The 18,846-nt window shown below is 38.2% G+C and overlaps 1 protein-coding gene across 1 annotated transcript; it reads left to right on the top strand.

Annotated features, from left to right (window-relative positions):
- Positions 1-293: 293 nt before the first annotated feature.
- bace2 (beta-secretase 2) lies at positions 294-18,846 on the top strand. Its single transcript, XM_007575103.2, has 9 exons — positions 294-893; positions 7,176-7,264; positions 8,586-8,802; positions 10,754-10,885; positions 11,433-11,567; positions 13,131-13,232; positions 13,569-13,718; positions 13,816-13,984; positions 17,041-18,846. The coding sequence occupies exons 1-9, from the start codon at positions 600-602 to the stop codon at positions 17,277-17,279; spliced, it is 1,527 nt and encodes a 508-aa protein (XP_007575165.1). The 5' UTR covers positions 294-599; the 3' UTR covers positions 17,280-18,846.

The raw sequence follows: 18,846 nt of genomic DNA, 5'->3' as shown, positions 1-18,846 counted from the left end.
AAGATAAAGTGAAAACAATGGGATCAAGACTGCAAAAGTACGATCAAGGGTCCATTTAGTTACCTTTCAAAATAAAATTTAAAAAAATCAGTTTTAGAAACTTATACAAAGTGCAAAAGAGGTAGCGGTACAGTTTTAATATAATTATTAATGTACGCGTGTGTGTCCGATTTGTCATATCAGAAATAATATTTCTCAAAGTTGTTTTTTATGTTTATTTATTTATTCATTTTATCATCACGTAACAGTGAGCGTTGTGTTTTCTTTACTTTGAAAGTAAAAAACGGAAACTACCTCTTTCGTAATATCAGACTTAACACGGTTGGAGGTGTGGATGGAGGCGAAACTTTGATAAAAGTAGCGACGGCGAGAAGTTTCTCTTTCTTTTTATTGCCAATCATAATCTTCTGGCTTGGGAGCATGTCCGGTTTGTTTATGACGAAGAAAAGGCTCCGTTTCCTCGATGGCGACAACAACACAGCTGCTGTTCCTATGACATGACAGTAGAGCCGAAAACTTAAGGAGCCAAAGTTTGAGCAACAACTTCGTCGTAACTATTTCAGTTATTAACGTTAGAGGGGCAGAAAACGGCCGCAACAATGGCCAACATCGCCTTGTTTTCGATTTGGGCATTTGTTTTTAGTCTCAATTTCGGAGCGACGTACTGTTACTTTTCAATACCGCTGAAAATTTACCCGGGGAAATATAATTTCACCACTGAGGCCAATTTGTCTTCTGACCGGGTGGTAGCGCTGAAATCAGATGGAGAGGGTCTCTCTCTGGCCTCTGATCCCAGCGGCACGGTCAACTTTCTGGACATGGTCAACAACCTGCAAGGGGACTCTGGAAGAGGCTACTACATAGAGATGTCTATTGGCACTCCTGGCCAAAAGGTACTGTTTCACCTCCACAAAGTGTAAATATTTGTTTAATACCTCATTTGAATTAACAGTTGTTGTTTTTACTTAGTTTATTGTGACTTGTACTTTGCTTTTAATGATATCGTGCTTTCTCTCAATCCCTTCACTATCTTATGCGAGTTATTGAACGCACTTGAATAATAATGATTTGAGTGTAACATGAAGGAAGGGAATAGTTTATGATAAGAGTGACGTAGTTTATTGTGAGACTTTATTAGCCTTTTTAGTCAGGGACAATTAAGGTAAGAATGAGCCAGAGCTGTGCTGCAGCTGGCTTTACCAGCCTTGGGGTCTGTAAGGTAGGCTACAGCTTCCCACTCACATGCGCTCACATGATGCTGCCTGTGAGGACCAGTGTTTCTTTCCAGGCAGCTGACTGGGATTATGAGGCTCCCATGGAGCAAAGAGCAGCCCCAGACTTGTAAAAAAATAAATAAATAAAATAAGAGATATCCCCTTGTTTCAGACATACAATTTGCTTGGTAGGTAAGCAAACAAAATCTTCAAAAAGATTTGGGTGTCAAAACAGACAAATTCATCTGAAATTATACCAAAATCATTTCTGCAGGCTATAAATGAAGAGTGTTGCAGAATTATAACGCTAAAATGTGAATGGATATTTCTCAGTTTATATTAAAACCTGAGAAACTTTATGATGTAAAAATGTGCCTAATTTTATGCTTCATTCAAGGCATTGAATATTCAATGAATAATCTTTGATCAATGTTATGTGTTTTTAGGGATTAGAATAAGTGTCCATTGACTTTGATTTATTAAACCACATTTGTTATTGTAGAATATAGTTTCACTATTACAAACAGCAACAGAGGATATTCTGCCTTAAAACAAAAACACATCCAGCTTGCAATATTTTTCAAATTAAACATTTATGCTAAATCCTGAAAATAAGGTATAAAATACTTCTAATCCCTTTTTATCAATTCTGGACCTTGCACAGGGTAAATAACTATGTCTTTACTGAACAAATCAGCTGACTTTTTGTATTTTAGTACTTGAAAACTCTAACTAACTGAGTATTTAGTTGATTTCTCAAAACAAATCAATCAAACTTTGGACCAGAACTGTAGCAATAAGCCCCAGTTGTGTTGCTAAATAAGATGAGAAAGTCAGGGTAGGTTTACTTTACATTGTTATTGGACATATTTTTTAAACTGGAAACAAAAGAGGCAAATAAAAGCAGTTTTCTTTTTTTTTTCTTTTTTTTTTGGGGTGACGGGACAGCCAGGGGTGTAATCACCTGTCCACCATTTTCAAAGAAAATAAATTAACGGAATTAATTTATTTTTAAATTAAGTTTTAAATGTTTTTACATGAAAACAACCCTTGATTTTTAGCTGTTAACTGTAGCTACCTCCATGTAGAGTCCCTCAGAAATAAACACTATTGTGAAAAAGGGACATTTCATATACTGAGCAGGTGTAACTATGTTGCCAAACAGAACACAATAAATGTATTCAGTAATATTTTGAAAAGTAAACAGGTTACAATAAAGATCTCATTGCACCACTAGTGGAAAAAGAGTCCAAACAGCCACTGCAGTAATCCAAACAAGACTTAACCACATGTTTTGGGGGGAGTGGGGGGGTTTGCCAGCATTATTTACAATTTATTGTGATTATTACATTATTGCTGATGCTAATCATGATTCTTCCCCCCTCCTCCCCCCTCGATACCAATAAACTGTGTGGTAATTGGCCATCCCTATCTCCTGCTTCAATTCTTTGAGTTGCAAAGAAATTCTGCCAGGGGTAATCTGTCATCATTTTATTCATCTAGTAATGTAAAATGCCTAACAAGATCATGTTAATGATTAAGAGGGGCTAAATGTGCATGAGTGGGGAATTAAGAATACATGAGGCCTTAGGGGTGGCAGCGATTTGCCATTGTGCTCTGAGTGGAAGCGTTTGAAGCAGAGCTTAAACCAAAGGTGAATTATCTCATTAGTAAGTTGACCTGTTGCCCTCGGGCCTCTCAAGTTAAACAGATCAGAGCTTTTAAGGCTCCTGTGGTGAAGCTTTAGTTTCTCAGGCTCGCAGAGGCTTATCAGTTCTACATGCTACGAGGCTACAGAGAAATCAAAACTGTTCTTTTAGAAAATATGAGGTTAAGTGTCGCATATGTTTGACTAAACTGTCTTATTTAAATAAATCCACCTCCTCAATATTGAGGCATTATGAGGCCAGGCATGAGAATGAAGTCCCCGATGCACATAGATAAACTCAGATATACAGCCGGTCTACAAATTGCTCAGTTGCTTTTTATAAATTATTTCATATACAGTGAACCCTCGCTATAATGCAGTTCACCTTTCACGGTATCGCTGCTTTGCAGATTTTTTTGTGCAGTTTTTTTTTTTTTCACAGTATTCTGTGTCCTGATTGACCCTATGATTGGTAAAAACAGTCTCCGCGCTTCTTCTTTACCCGAGTGCCAATAAAGTTACGGTATTTAATTCAGATAGCCATTCAGGAGATGGAAACTGAAACCATAAAATTCATTTATCTGAATTTACAAACATTTCATAATTTTTTTTTCTCAGTTTATAATCTATTAAAAACAACACTGAACTACTACAAGGCTTCTTAGAGTGCGTGACAAGCAAAACATCTTCTAGTTGAATTATGACGAGACAAAACGATAGTTATTTATAAACCGTTGGCAGATAACTGGGAAAAACACACTTACAGTACTGTCATGTGAATCTTCCATGAAATCCCCTCGTGTTTATCATAGTTTTACATTCCACTTAATAAGCAGGTGCTGCAGTGATAGATTCAGACATTTAAAGTATTGTCCTGCGTATGCATGGATTGGTATAAGTTACTCCCTGTATCATAACCTTGAATAAACCACCACAACTTCATGGTATTAAATTATTTCTAGTTCTATATCCAGGTAGCCCATGATTTTTAATAACAGAAATCAAACAATTTGATTTAAAATATGTTTAACTATCTACGTTTGGACATCATAAGCGTTAAAGATTTTTTTCCAGAAATGCAGCAATTAATTAACCAGGAATTAAAATCAACCAGCAGATGATAAAAGCACCAAAAAAAAAAAAGGTTTGATCATATTTCAATTAATTTCCATTTCATGGTTAAAACTTCAACTTTAAACCTCTCAATAAACAGCACTTTCTCCGATGTGATGCACTTTTTATGTTTTGAGTATAGCTAAAAAAAATAAAAAAATAAATAAAAAAGGTCAAGCTGCAAGTTAGGGACATTAAAAGGGATAAACTCATAACTTCTCTTCGATTAAGGTGTGGGATTAAATACTATTTCTTCTAAAAGAGGAAATCTGCAGCTGGTTTCTCTCCTTGTAGTCAGAGATTGATATATTTACTAGTAGAAGTAAAACAAAAGACCAAATTAGTTCCAATGTGTCACTGTGGACAAGAAAATTGGAATCATCAGATCATACTGAGGCCTTATGAAATCAGATTTATTTTTGTTTTAATTACATTAGCCAGTCCACCTACGTAGAGACCGGTCACTGTGACGTCAGTAGTTACACCTGTGTGTTATGTGACGGGACAGGTGAACAAACACCTGTTTCAGGTTACTTTCTCTGGACACAGACCCAAGGAACAGGATGAAAAGTAAATACTGCTATGACAGTTTTAGGAAATGAACCCACATGACTGGTTTGTGTTGTATAGTCTTACAGTGTCTCTTATTGGCAGTTACTGTGTTAAATTGTAGATATGACTATTGTGTAGTGTGGAAACGTTTTGAAAAGTATTTGTATTTCTTGACTTTATTCCTCATTTTGTTTAAGTGCTGCAGCCTTCTGTCCTTTTTATGTGTCCTTTTGTTTTTCCTTCCTTTCTCATGCACTCACCTCATTTTCTTGTGTTCCTCCTTTCTCTTTTTCCATCTTCATATCACACCTCTATTCTTCCCTTTGGACCTTTCTGGTTTTTGCGAGTAGAATACATACCCGGGACTTTAACTTGTTATTTTTGTTTAATTAATTACATAGATTTGAACGCGTTAAGAATGTTAATGCTATTAATCAGTTGTTTTTTGTTGGGGGTTTTTTTTTTACATACAAAGGTTCTGGTCAGAACCCTGGTTTTTGCGTGTTTGTGATACAGTTGTAAATCTGACGCACAGGTGACATATGTTTGGCAAATGAAAGCAAAGAATGACAAAGCCACTTCTCTTGGCCGACTGGGGGTTAATTTTTGCTTCAAACAACGATCTGATACGATGCTGGAAAATGTGATTGTTGCGTGCAAGTCATACAAAAAAGAGTTGGGTTTTTTTTTTGTTTTTTGTTTTTTTTTTTTGTTTTTTGTTTTTTTTTATAAATTGCATGAATGATCAAGGGTTCTGAAACACTTCAAAGCCAAATGGGCATAATAGCACATTCCACCAATCAGATGGTTGAATGATCAAAAAACAATAAATATATTTGCTGTTGAGCTCATGTCTATTTATTCAAATGTTTTTGAGCAAAAATGGTTTTTGAATTAAAAATGTTGCTTTATAGTTATAGATTCCTAGCATTTGTTTCTTGTAATTGGCTTACAGATAATGGAAATCCAAGACTCGGTGACTCTGAAAATCAGGATACTGTGAAGACGGTCATTATTATGTGGCATAGATGGGATTATAATCCAAAGAAAAGAAGCAGTTTTACCACCTTTTGATATTTCTGCCCAGATGAGCCGGCCATTAAACTTTGCTTCTCTTGGCATAATTACAGCGAGTCCATTACATCAGTTATTCACGCCAGCGGAGCTCAATCCACTTCGGTTTAAATTGGTTATTTGTTGCCAGAATGTCCTGTAATTCAATACGATTGGGTCACACTCTCGGTATTATACTAACTAAATCATGATGTGATTACAGGGCCGCGGTGTTAAACAAGGCGCTATTCAAATCAGCCTCTAATTGCTGCATCTGTTAACATGTGGCACAGCCGGGCTGAGAGAGGCTGCAGAGAGCCTCACATCTGCTAATTGCTACAAACAGGTAGCAGATGCGCGTTGCCACCACGGAGCCGCTGCCAATTAGGCAGTGAGTGTTCAACTGCAGGCTGCCGCGATGAGAGAGCGAGAGAGAGCGAGAGAGAGAGAGACAGAGAAAGAGAGAGAGATTTGCCTCAGGCTCGGGAGCTAGACTAGAAGAAGATGTGGGACATGGAGACGAATAAAAATGCCCTCACTGTCTGTCCTCACAAGTGTTTTCCAGTCAGGCTTGTTTGGCTTGTTTAGGCAGTGGACTGCTGCCATGTACAAGGCGATGGTGGGGAGTTTTATGGTAATGGGACCAGAGCCAGCCCAGTAAGGAGAAACCCATAAGCCTAAACAAGAACAAGTTAATTAAAAAAAAAAAAAAAATCATGATTGATCTTTTAATCCCATTGTTTCATAATGTATGAATACACACCTTAGCTTAACAGCAAGAAAGTGTTTGTGAAACAAGTTTTGGAGCAAAGCATGAGGAAGTTATTCCTGGCATGTCTCTCTCTCCACTTTTAACATTTTTATCTCCTTCCTGCTAGTCCACCCTGTTTACAGTAAAAGAAGACTGATCTTAGTTAGACTGCGTCTGTTTGCTGCTGATTGAAGGACTAAAGATTCCACAGCCCGTAGAGATCGGCGAATTTGTTTCAGATGTGGGAGGAAACAGGTGGTTGTGGGGCCTTGTCATGGCAGGGAATGCTTTTCCATGACTGTGGATTTGGCCTGTGCTTTAGTCGAGGAGGTGGCAGATCTCCACTGGCTAATTAGTTCATACTCGCTGACTTGATGCCTGGAAGACAGAATTATATCCACTGCTGCTCGCCATTCCCCACATGACACATACCCAAACGGCTGGCTGGGTCATACGGTCATGTCAGGCGCTCGAGGCTGTCATGTTCGTCTCCCAGATAGCACATTAGAGAGTAATTATGTCACAGTCCGTGTGCTGTATTTTGTGTGTGTGTGTGTGTGGCTTAACAGCAGTTTGTGTGATTGTGGAGTCTGCGGGAAGAGTAATGTGCCAAGTTAATCTTTCTTTTTCCGCCCAACAAGCTTACAGTAAACTCTAACACGGGGTTTTCTTTTTCTGGTTTAGTGCCTCTAAATAAAATATAATGCGACTTAAAACTCTGTCTGCTTGCGTCTGCTGTCTTTTTTTTTTTTTTTTTTTTAACAGTGTTGTTTTATGAGTTATTTATGTAAGGACGTGCAGCTTGTATCAGTTGTTAAAGCAAACTCTTCCTTGTGTGTTTCAGCTCAACATCCTGGTGGATACAGGCAGCAGTAACTTTGCTGTGGCTGCTGCTCCACACCCATTCATTACGAGCTACTTCAACACTGCACTGTGAGTGGCACAAACACCTTGTGTGGCAAAATTCACATGCTCCTGAAAATAGCACGACACTACAGTTGTAGATCACAGAAACAATACATGCACTTCTGAGAATTTTTTTTGGTAATTCAGCTGAAATCATTTGCTTTCTAGATGCATAACAAACAGAGAGATATAGTTGCAGACTCTCTTTCTGTTAATTTTGCTGACTATGGTTTACAGCTGATGGAAACCTAAAACTCAGGTTCTCAGCAAGAATAGAACAACCAAAATAAACATTGTTTTTTTATACAGAAGCTTTATGCCATATCCATTTTATGGCTTGTACAGTCATGGTAAAGAATGACTTGACTCCCTCGAGAAGGAGAGGGTAAGCCACAAAAGAGCATAGTTACAAAAGCTGAGTGCTCTATCCAAATATATTTGTGGAAAGCTCAGTGAAAGGAAAAAGTGTGATCAAAAAGTAGACAAGTAGTGAGATAACAACAGGCTAGCAAGCATGGACTGCAGTGGGAGTCAGGACTTGAAGAGCCATGCAGGACATGGGCTACAACTATTACATTTATCGTATTAAGCCACTACTGAAAAATAAAGATTGGACTTAGTAAGCCAAAATCTTTATTTCAGATTTTGTAAAATTTTGCATTTCAGTTGGAAATCATGGTCCCAGTATTTGGAGACAGACTAGAGAATCCAAGTTGCTTGAGCTCAAAAGTGTTAAGCTTCCAGTCAGTGATGATTTAAGGTGTTAAGTCCTTTGCTGGTGTTGGCTCACCTCCAGGAAATGTTCGAGCTCTTCTGCTGAAAAGCTTTTTGGAAATGCTAATTTCATTTTCCAGCAGGGTTTGGCACCTGCCCAGGTAACCAAAAATATGAATATGTGTGTTTATTACCGTGGTATTGCTGTGTCTGACCCCTGACCTAAGCCACATGGAGGAAAACTATGGCGAGTTGTGAAGAGGAAGATGAGACGCCAGCGATTCAGGCTGATCGACTCCATGCAATGCCACATTGATTAATAATTCGTACAAAAGGAGCTCAAATCGAGCATTGAGTTTGCATACTGTATAAAACTCAATTTTTTTTATTGGCTTTTATACTGGAAATTTTCTAAGAAATTATATTTTGGTGCTTTCATTAGCTGTAAGCCACAATAATAATCAAAGTTAACAGAAATAAAAACTTTTTTTTTTTTAAATGCAACTGCAATCTTTTCTCTTTATTTTAGTTATTTAGTTGTTTTTTCCCATTGTCTTAATGCTGTCTCTTTGTGTAAAAAAAAAAAAAAAAGCACTATTTTATTTCACGCTGTCTGTCTCCTTCCTCTCCCCAGCTCTAGTACCTTCCAGTCAACTGGTCGCTCAGTGGGTGTCAGGTACACACAAGGCAACTGGGAAGGTGTTCTGGGAACTGATCTCGTCTCCTTGCCCAAGGGCCCAAATGGAACCATTGCTATCAACATTGCCGCCATCCAATTATCTGACAGCTTCTTCTTACCTGGAATCGACTGGCAAGGCATCCTGGGGCTGGCCTACCCAATGCTGGCACGGGTGAGATGCAGACTCTTTAACTTTAACCCACTAAGACCTTTTAAAGATATGTCTCAAACAAGGAGATAAACAGCAGTCAGATCACAACAAGCATGCAACTGTCCCGTCAGGCTCGGTCCTAGCTGCTAGGAGGACATGAATACATGCTATGTTGAGTTGGATATTAAATGGTCAGAATCAATTAAATTGGATAGTGCAGCTATTAGCAGTACATTGTCTATTAATATTGTGACTGTGTCCAATTTAATTTACTCACAAGAGCTGTTCTGGACGCTGCGGCCTCTGTCGGTTTCTCTTCACAGTGAGAGATACAGTTTCAGCACGCTGCTCCAGTTAAATAGGCTAGGAAAGATGCTATAAAGTCTTTGCAATGTATGAAATGACTTTAAAAATAGATTGGTATTGTAATAATAAAAAGCTGTACAAAGGAAGATGATTTGCTTGATATAATGTTTTGTCTTCAGTGCAGTACTGCGTAAGATCCCGCTCTGCATATCTTTCACGGTTCCGCATAACTTCAGTGTGAGATCTTATCTTAATGTAGTCACTGATGTTTCACATGACAACAGAATGGTTGTATTTTCAGCAGCCTGTACTGTGATGCTCTGCTTTGTTCTCTTAAAAAAAAATATTTTCTTACTTGATTCAATCTCATTTCCTCTGTATCATTATGTATTTTCTGAATGAATTTGATACAGATAACTTGCTTCCCTTTTGAGACGTTCAGGAGCCTAAAATTTGCATACAGAACTGTGGAAAAGTACTTACTCTTACAGATTTCTTCTGTTTTTGCTCTCTTGTGTCACTTGTACACATGTTAATGTCAGACAATAACTTGTATTAATACAGAAAGCAGTTTTTGAATGATGGTTTAAGTAATTAAAGGAAGAAAAGAAACTATCCAAACCAACCCGCCTCTTTTTGAAAAGTAATTATACTCTAAAGCTAGTAACTGGTTGTTCCACCCTTGACAGCAACAACTATTTGTGATAACCAGTAAAGAATCTTTTACGTCGCTGTGAAGGAATCTTGGCCAACTGTGCTTTGCAGAATTCGTCATCACCATCACCATCTTAGTCTGATTTTCATGTTTGTTTGATGACCCGATGTGTAAGTGAAATACAAAAAAGTAAAAAACTGGAAAAGTTTCAATGGGTAAAGACTTTTTCACAGCACTGTAAAATGTGACAAAATCCAAATCGCTTGACCTTGTTGGCTTTCTTCGACATGATAATTTAGTTGGGACCAGCACAAGAGATTCTTTCTACCTGAGCTGACTGTGGTAACCTTTGGGATCAAATGCCAGTGACTAAAGAGCAGATATGCTCACACTGACCACTTTGTGCTTTTGTTGTCTCTGAAAAGATCAGGTTCAGCTTGCCTGAGAACTATTAGTCATGCTTGGGGTAACACAGAACTGACATGAGCAACTTTGTCACCAAAAGAGATAACATTGTTTGGTCAAAGGGCAGAACTCTTGTTTTGGGCCTGCAGGTCATGCACATACCGCGGTTGTTCTTTTTGGTCCGAACATTTTTTAAGAATTACTTAATTTCATTACTGCATGTCTCGATCTCCAGTTGGTCTGCTATTGATGATTGTGTTTTTCACAATATCTATTCTAAATGGGAAAAGGCCTGTAACTATGTCAGGTGGAAACTTCACTAATTAGGTAACTTCTAAAAGTAGTCTATTGCACTAGATCTTTTACGAGTATTGGATGTAAAGGAGGTTTAATTCAAATATGTTCTACTCTGTTTTAGTTTTTATTCGTTAAGAAAATGGAAACACCTTCATTTTCTATCCATTTCACGATTGCGTGCTATCTAGTGCACTACATAAAACCCCAACAAGGGGTAAGACTATTCTCTCCAGACAATGTATAAGCTTATGTTCCACTGTTTAAATTGACGGATGGTGATTGATTATGCCTTTCTTGTCTCTTGATCAGCCCGACTCCTCCGTGGAGCCGTTCTTCAACTCTGTGGTGAATCAGCTGGGAATTCCCAACATGTTTTCTCTGCAAATGTGCGGGGCTGGCCTGTCGGACAGCAGCGCAGTCAACCCTCCCGCTGGCAGTCTTGTAAGTATCCGGAACGACTCCGGAAAAGTCTGCCTAAGTAATACTTTATATACTAATTCATTTCGAAATCGGATTACTCTTTAAAATATTATTTGATATCGGCTTTGAGTTTTCACTTTTAAGTTGGGATCTTTGTTCTCTTAATATAAACGGTACCAGTTGCGCCGAAACACTGAAATGCTGTTCAGCAGTTTCTACTCGCATGATGATTTGACACTAATTGATCAGAGCAGCCGAGTGCGTTTTAAAAACATAATAGTTGATGTGGTTGTGTGTCAGCATCTTTTCTCTTTGGATGCCCACTCTGGTTAAAGAGTGACTCATTAAACTAAGATGGCTTCCTGCTGAGAGCAGGTCTGTCTCTGTTGCACACACACACAACCTCGGTACCCCTCACATGCTGCACCTCCATCATGTGACTCTCTGATGCTGACAGATGGATTAGATGGCGGGAGGTCCCTGTGTGTTTATGTACTATGCTGTGCCAGAGTGTGAGCAGATGGATGAACCTGTGCTTTTTTTTTTTTTTTTGCTTTTTTTTTGGTAGATAATGGGTGGAGCTGAACCAACTCTGTACCGAGGGTCGATTTGGTACACGCCTATCGTAGAGGAGTGGTACTACCAGGTGGAAGTGTTGAAACTGGAAGTTGGAGATCAGAGTCTGAATCTGGATTGTAAGGAGGTAAACATCAAACTCTGTATTGATTCTCTAACTGTCCTGTCTCTGACTTTAAAATAAGGTGCCACCCACATTTATTGGCACTCCTGGTAAAGATGTGTTAAAAGGATAATAAAAAAGCCATCTTGTCTTCTAGCAAGCAGTATGAAAAAGTCTGAAAAAATCCAAAGTTTAATTTCAGTACATTTAATGAATAAGATAAAAATATGTGTTGAGAAATAAGTTTTTAATAAAATCGCAATGCTCTTGTCACTATTCCTCTTTGGACCAATGCTCCTATTCTGCATTTTCTGTTAACTTTGATCCATTTTGAAGAATAAAGTCATGCCTTAAATGGGCCTGTTTTCAAAAAATTGCTGATAGAGTAGAACAGCAGTAGGAGAAGTCACAGTGGTTACAGACAACAAAGACAGAGTCTGTTCACTTGAAGTGAAACTCTTTGGATTTTATGAAACAAACTTGGGTTGTGAAACCCAGAATTGTTCTGTGACCTGAAATTTAAGCAGGACTTGGTCTATGGGCAACTAATACTGAAAGTGACTTCAATTTATTCAATATATTTTTCAAAAATGCATACAAGAGTTGTAAGTTAGTTCTCAAAATATAAGCAAATTTGTTTGGTCAAAATAATATTTATTACTAGTAATGACATGTTTTCTATATTCCTTATAATGTATTTATATCCTACTTATTATATAATTTGTTTTTTATTCTTTTGTAGATAGTATAATTAATTTTCAGCTTAGCATTTTGTTTTCTACATACTGTGGAAGAACACTCTGTTGCTGGTAAATCATTGTGTTCAAAAATGTTCTCTTATTTAAGTGTAAATAATAATAGTAATAATAATAAAAGGAATTTCAATAAGTACCATAAAAATCATTACAACATTTTTCAAAATTAGGCAGCGCTACTATTGGGGTTCCCAGATGTTTTGGGAGACAAGCAGGCCCACATTTTCACAGCTCCTCTACCGTACTTAATAGTGAGCATTTCTAAATGTTGATCCTTGGTTTCACATTAGACCCACCAGGAACCTCGGTTGGTGAAAAGTCTCACGTGTCCAAAGCACACAGTTCTCAGTCAAAGTCTCAGTAGAGTTTAACAATCTCCACATATTTACATTTGTGATGACAAGACATCACTCTCATTGACATTAGACTCTGTGTAACAAACTGTTATGGAGACCTAGGATCTCAAAATTGCAAATGGGGAAAAAAAAGAGAAAAGTGTTTTTTTCAAACTTTTGCTTTTTTTTTTTTTTTACACTTCTTTATTTCAGCATATGATCCCAGCACAGTAGTTGTCCTCAAGCTTCAAAGAATCTGTTTACATCTAAAACAGGAAAAGATGTACTAGTTGGACGATGTCAAAGGTCATTTTTATTCTAAGTAGGACAATTATAAATGTAGCTGACTTGCAGTGCTGCTGAGGAGTGTGATGTGGTTTACCTGCTTGTGAAAATTCGTCCTTGTATTTTATTCTGTTGTTTTTTTTTTTTCTTCAAGGCATTTCAGAGAAGCCTGTTGAACTAAGAAAAAAACACTGATGGTCTCTTTCTTTCAGTATAACGTGGATAAAGCCATAGTTGACAGCGGGACGACACTGCTGAGACTTCCTATCAATGTCTTCAATGCGGTGGTAGAAACCATCACACGCAGCTCTCAGGTACGCTGCCTTCTTCTCACAGACAATGATGAAACATGTTGTCAGAGCAAAGGGATGCTGAGGAGAATAGCACACACTCACTGTTTAAGGATGCAGTAGTTGTAGGTGGAAGGGCTCATCGTTTTTCTGCTAGGAAAATAATTGTCTTGCCTTCATGCAGATGGGCATTTGCAATACTCTATGTTTTTTCTAACCTTTTGAGACTTGAGATCGACTTCAGCAATTATTCAAGTATACTCTCATTCCTGCAAAGCTTATAGATCAAAGATGACATCAAAACCTGCTTTGGCGCAGTAGTGACCTTCTGTTCTGTCTTCCTCTGTCTCTGTGATTTAGATCGAGAATTTCTCTTCAGGGTTCTGGGATGGCACCAAGCTTGCATGCTGGAAGAAGGACGAGAACCCCATGGAGCTTTTCCCAAAGCTTTCAATTTACCTAAGAGCCACCAACGCCAGTCAGTCTTTCCGCATTACCATCCTGCCTCAGGTAGATAAGCACAGAAATTAAAATCACAGCTCCACCTTTCGCCCATGTCGGTCTCAAACTGACCAACGAGACTAATGATTGTTTTGCCGTTCTGCAGCTTTACATCCAGCCGATCGTAGACGCAGAAAACAACCTGGGATGCTTCCGTTTCGGTATGTCCCCGTCATCGTCCGGCCTGGTGATCGGCGCCACTGTTATGGAAGGTTTCTACGTTGTGTTCGACCGCAGCCAGAAGAAACTGGGCTTCGCACTCAGCAGCTGTGCAGGTAAGAAAATTACGCACTAAAGACAGGTTAAGTAGCAACATTTCAAGAAAATGTTCGATGGCAGCCTAATGGTGCCGCTTGGTGTTAAACATTTCCGCACAGAGTGACTTTGAACTTTCTCCTCTCATATCCTGCTGGAGCCACAAGCTTGTATTTCATTGAGATTTTATAGACCAACACAACTTGGTCCATAACTGTAAAGTGGAAACAGAAAAGAATAGTTCTCGGCATTTTTTACAAATAGAAATCTGAAAAGATTTTCATGCATTTGTATTTAGCCCTCTTTACCCACTTACCAATAAACAAATCTAATGCATCCAATAACATTCAGATGTCACCTAATAACTAAATTAAGTCCTTCTGTGCCCAAGGTAATCTAAGTATAAAGTATAAAACAAGCCACACAGAATAGTGGACCATAATCCTCAAAGCTCCCCAAGACACGCAAAAGATTTTCTTCTTCTTGTGTTCCCTCACAATGAGTTGGCAAATACATCTTGGTCTATTTTACATACAGTCATGGTGTTAAGAAAAGTCAATATAAAGTTGCACATAGGTACACTTTTAAAGATCCTCGGTGGAAACGTGTTTCCAATATATATCAGGTAATTGGGTGTTCATGTTTGTTTGTATAATACATTTCGGTGGACAAATAGCTGATAGCATGAAATGGAACCGCACATGACAATGGGGCCTTTCTAATCAGACTACAAACTTGCTTAATAATCAGACCCTCTACTGTCTAAATCTGTCAGTAGAGGGCAGTATTACCCCATAAAGATTATTTAAAATAGTCCAAATAGTTTGGCTTTTTTTTTTCCTTCTTACAGAAAGTTTCTGTCATGTTTATGACAGAAACTTTGCTCTCTGGCATTTTTGCACATAAATTTATGGTGCGTTTGTATTCCAAAGAAAAACACATAAAACTTCAGATATCTCACAAATGAAAAAATAGAATAGTGTTGAAATTTGTTTATTGTTCCACAATAGGAAAACTGTGGTGCAACAGCTGCAAAGTGACAGGCTGTCGAAGCACATGGATTCACATAAAGATGAGAGAATATAGCATACATGCACAGAATAAAATGCAGTTATTAAAAATAGCCTACTCCATTTCAAATTAATGTGCATTTGGTAGATTAATTTAAAATATGTACAAAATGTGCAAATGTATGTATTTATAGATAATGAACTATAAGTAACAATAAAAACTTTGTCACAGCAGAGATGTGCAGATATTGTTTAAAATGAGTAAAATATGTGCTAGTAACTGTGTTAACGTACATGTTAAATACTCATATTGTAACTTTGGACAGTAAAGCTTATCTTATTTAATGAACTGACTAGTAAATACAATATTATTTCAAGATGATGCAAACTTATTGCGAGGAAATGCAATGAGAAAGAAAATTCTGTGTCCCCTACAGGACTCCATATATTTCAAACTTTTATTTGTAAATATTAAAAAAAAATAAAATCAAGTTTAATTTTCCCTTCCACCTCATTTGTTGGTGAAGTCCAGAAGGTTTGAGGGATATGAAAACTTTCAAAAGACACGGAATAGACTTGAATTAATTAATAACCAGGATACAAGCGGACTCCAAGTTCAGGTTGACGGACCAACACTTTGTAATATTTTGCTGACCTGAAGCCACTCAGAAAACATTGTCCCATGTGCAGAATCCACCTCTGGTGTTTTTAGCAAGTTATGCTCATGTGCTGCATTAAGTATTAAATCAGGTGAATAGTTTGGTTTTGTATTTGTATGAGCTTTGGAGAGGGCTCCTGTTCACATCGTAAAGTACAAAGGCCAACTTGTTGGAACTAAGCAAACACTCTTGAAGCAGATGTTGGCTTAAGGCTGAGGATGCAGGCTTGTGACGTTTAGTTGCCGACTTTCCTCTCTGTTCTGGCACACAGACAAACGGCCTATTGATGCTCTTCTGTGAAACCAGGAATTTCAGTTTTAAACATGAACCTCAGGATATTACCCTCCAGCTGACAGCTTTATTTAAGAAGCTGCTGGGCACTAAGTGATATGTAGCACATTTTGTTTATCACAATAATCTATTAAATATAATATAGTTTGCTGAGGATATAGAAGGGAATCTCCTTTTGCATTTGTTCAGAAATTGCCCCTTTTCTCTCCGTTCATTGGATTCAAATTTTTATTCATCAGTAACATGTTTAACTTACATTGACTTGCAAAAGCTTTCGAGCCCCTTGAACTACTTCCACATTTTGCCACATTAAAACCACAAACTTCTATGTATTTTGTTAGGATTTTGTGATAGACCTGCACAAAGTAAGGCATGATTGTTGTAAATAAAACTCTGAAGAGTGGGATGTAAACACTTTGTAGAGCCACTTGCAGTCTCTTGGGGTTCGCCTCTACCAGCGTTGCACATCTGGAGTCTGAAATCTTTCCTTATTATTCTTTGCAACATATTTTAAACTCAGAGTGGATGGAGAGAATCTGAGGACATCAGATTTTAAATACTTGATAAAGATTCTTAAGTGGATTCTAACATAATCTTTCTAACACATGAATATTTTTTGATATAAACTCTTCTCTGTGTAGTTGTTCAGCTGGAAGGCGAAACTGTCTCAGTTTCAATTTTTTCTTTTTTTTCTTTTTTTGCATTCATCTCCATCTTCCCACCAAAATTGACAAGTCCTCTGTTTCTGGTAAAGAAACACCAACTTCACCTGGTTCAAATTCTGTTTAAAAAAAAAAAGCTTATATTCAACACCTTTTGCTATCCAATTATTTATTGTCTAATTGAAAGAAAAAAAAAGTAAACAGTTCAGCCCCACACCGAGTTTAAGTTGAGCAGAAAGAGCTGAGCTTTTATACATGCTAGAAGTATTTTTAAGCTGCAGATGCATTCTATTACATTTTAAATGAAAAATCTCCAGAATATGCCAATAGTTCTAGTAACTGAATAATTGATTACTAAAATAATCGGTTACAGCCATAAATTAGCATTTTTTTTTTTTTTTTTTTGGTGATAGTATGGTTTCCTGCTTCTGAGCTGTCTCGCCTTTGTTTGCAGTGAGTGACGGAAAGCCTCTCTCAGAGATCGCCGGGCCCTTCTCGGCAGCAGACGTGGCAGCAGACTGCTCCGGCGGCGTGCTGAAGGAGCCCGTCCTGTGGATGATCTCCTACGCCCTGGTGGCAGTCTGCGCCCTGATCCTCATCGGCCTGCTGCTGCTGCTGCTGCTGCCCTGCAGGCACCGTGACCGCGGGGAGATCACAGACGAGTCCTCACTGGTGCGGCATCGCATCAAGTGACTGCGGGGAAACGGACGGGCGAGCGCGGTCAAAGGACTGGGAGACAGCGGACAGAGCCCGTCCAGAGCTGAGGAGTAGAGGGTGGAGGTCAGTTTGCACTGATCAGCCATGCTGAATAAGAATGATTTTAGGCTGGACTCATAAGCTTGGCCCACGGAGGTAGAAGGACAGTTGAGCTGCCTCTTAAAGGGAAATTCCACCTAAAAACGGCTGAGAAAAAACCCCAAAACAAAACAAAACAAAACAAAAAAAACGTCCTAAAACAGCTGCTAGAGCTGAATGTGTGCTCCAGTGGTTGCATTTTTCTCCCTCCCACTTCTAATCAAACAAAGTGAACGGTATCAAGATAAAAGGAGGACCCTCTGACTATGGCTTTTATGAACCTCAATGCAGTGAAGTCTTGTGGTTGTGACTCATTTTTTTTCCCTAATGGGAAAATGAATACACTAAGAGTGTGTTCTCACCCTATACATCTCAATTGAACCAAGTTATTTGGTAAAATGTAGGACATAAAACACAAAGCTCCACCAAATTATGAAAGTCACAAAGTATCCCGTCTCTTTGCTGCACATCGACCCAGCTATGAGTATTATTAGAAGTAAGGAGATGAGGAGCACCTTTGGACCCTTCTGTGTTTTTATTATTCAAGGGACGTATATTTTAAAACTCAGTGTCGATTATCTACAACAAATCTTTCTTTTTGTAGTTTACAACACTTATGCCAATTCTATGATTTGATTGTTGGGGCTTTTTGTATGCTGACTCTCCACTCTTAAGTGGGGCAAAAAGAAAGTTTGTGGGAATAAAGCTGCTCAGATAACCGTTGGTAGTGCTATTGATACTTTAAAACAACAGGTTTACTTTGCCTGCAGTGCCTTTGTTTCTTAGCTCTCTCCTCAAACTGATAAATCGTATCAGCAGGTTAAGATTCACTCTGCTGACGTGCACTTTGTCTCCAAAGCTGATCAACAGTATAATACAAAGCGACAGATCAATATCTGTTATACAATTTTTTTTGTATTGTGATTTGTGTAAATCTTTCAGATTTATGTGTTTGAGAGGTTTTTTGTTGTTGTTGTTGTTGTTGTTGCGCTATTATTTCTGATCCTGCAGCCTAATGTCAAAAGGCTACTTCTATACAGCACCTTTCGTTTTACAAACCAAGAAGTATATGTGAAGGATTCCTGAAGTGCATAAGTTGGAAAAACATCTCCTCGTTCTGGGTAGGACTATGGTTTGCAGTCCTGTAAATCTAACTGACTTGATGGCTTTCAAATAAAAAGTCTTTGCACATCAGCCAGATTAATGCTACACAAGACGACTCACCAGTAAAGCTGGGGAGGACAAAAAATACTGTGTGGAGTAATGTAGATTTAAACCTCAGTGAGTTGTCCTGAGCTGCACACTCATACTTGTCTTACTAATGTTGCCCAAAGTCTGAACTCTGAACATGTAAAACTTTATTTTGACGTACACATCAATATTTGACTGTTCATTTATTTAACTGTGTATGCTTTCAGTGCCAAACATTGTTAACTGTGTTGTGAATAAAATCATTTGGGACAAA

This window comes from Poecilia formosa, unplaced genomic scaffold, assembly GCF_000485575.1.
Source record: "Poecilia formosa unplaced genomic scaffold, Poecilia_formosa-5.1.2 Scaffold369, whole genome shotgun sequence".
Classification (NCBI taxonomy): Eukaryota; Metazoa; Chordata; class Actinopteri; order Cyprinodontiformes; family Poeciliidae; genus Poecilia; species Poecilia formosa.
The sequence above is the reverse complement of the archived record's forward strand: the minus strand, read 5'-3'. Positions and strand labels throughout refer to the sequence as shown.

Coding starts and splice junctions, on each gene's coding strand:
- bace2 (XM_007575103.2), top strand. CDS start 600: ATGGCCAACATCGCCTTGTTTTCGATTTGGGCATTTGTTTTTAGTCTC. Junction 7,265..8,585: donor AGCTACTTCAACACTGCACT/GTGAGTGGCACA, acceptor TCCTCTCCCCAG/CTCTAGTACCTTCCAGTCAA. Junction 8,803..10,753: donor CCTACCCAATGCTGGCACGG/GTGAGATGCAGA, acceptor TCTCTTGATCAG/CCCGACTCCTCCGTGGAGCC.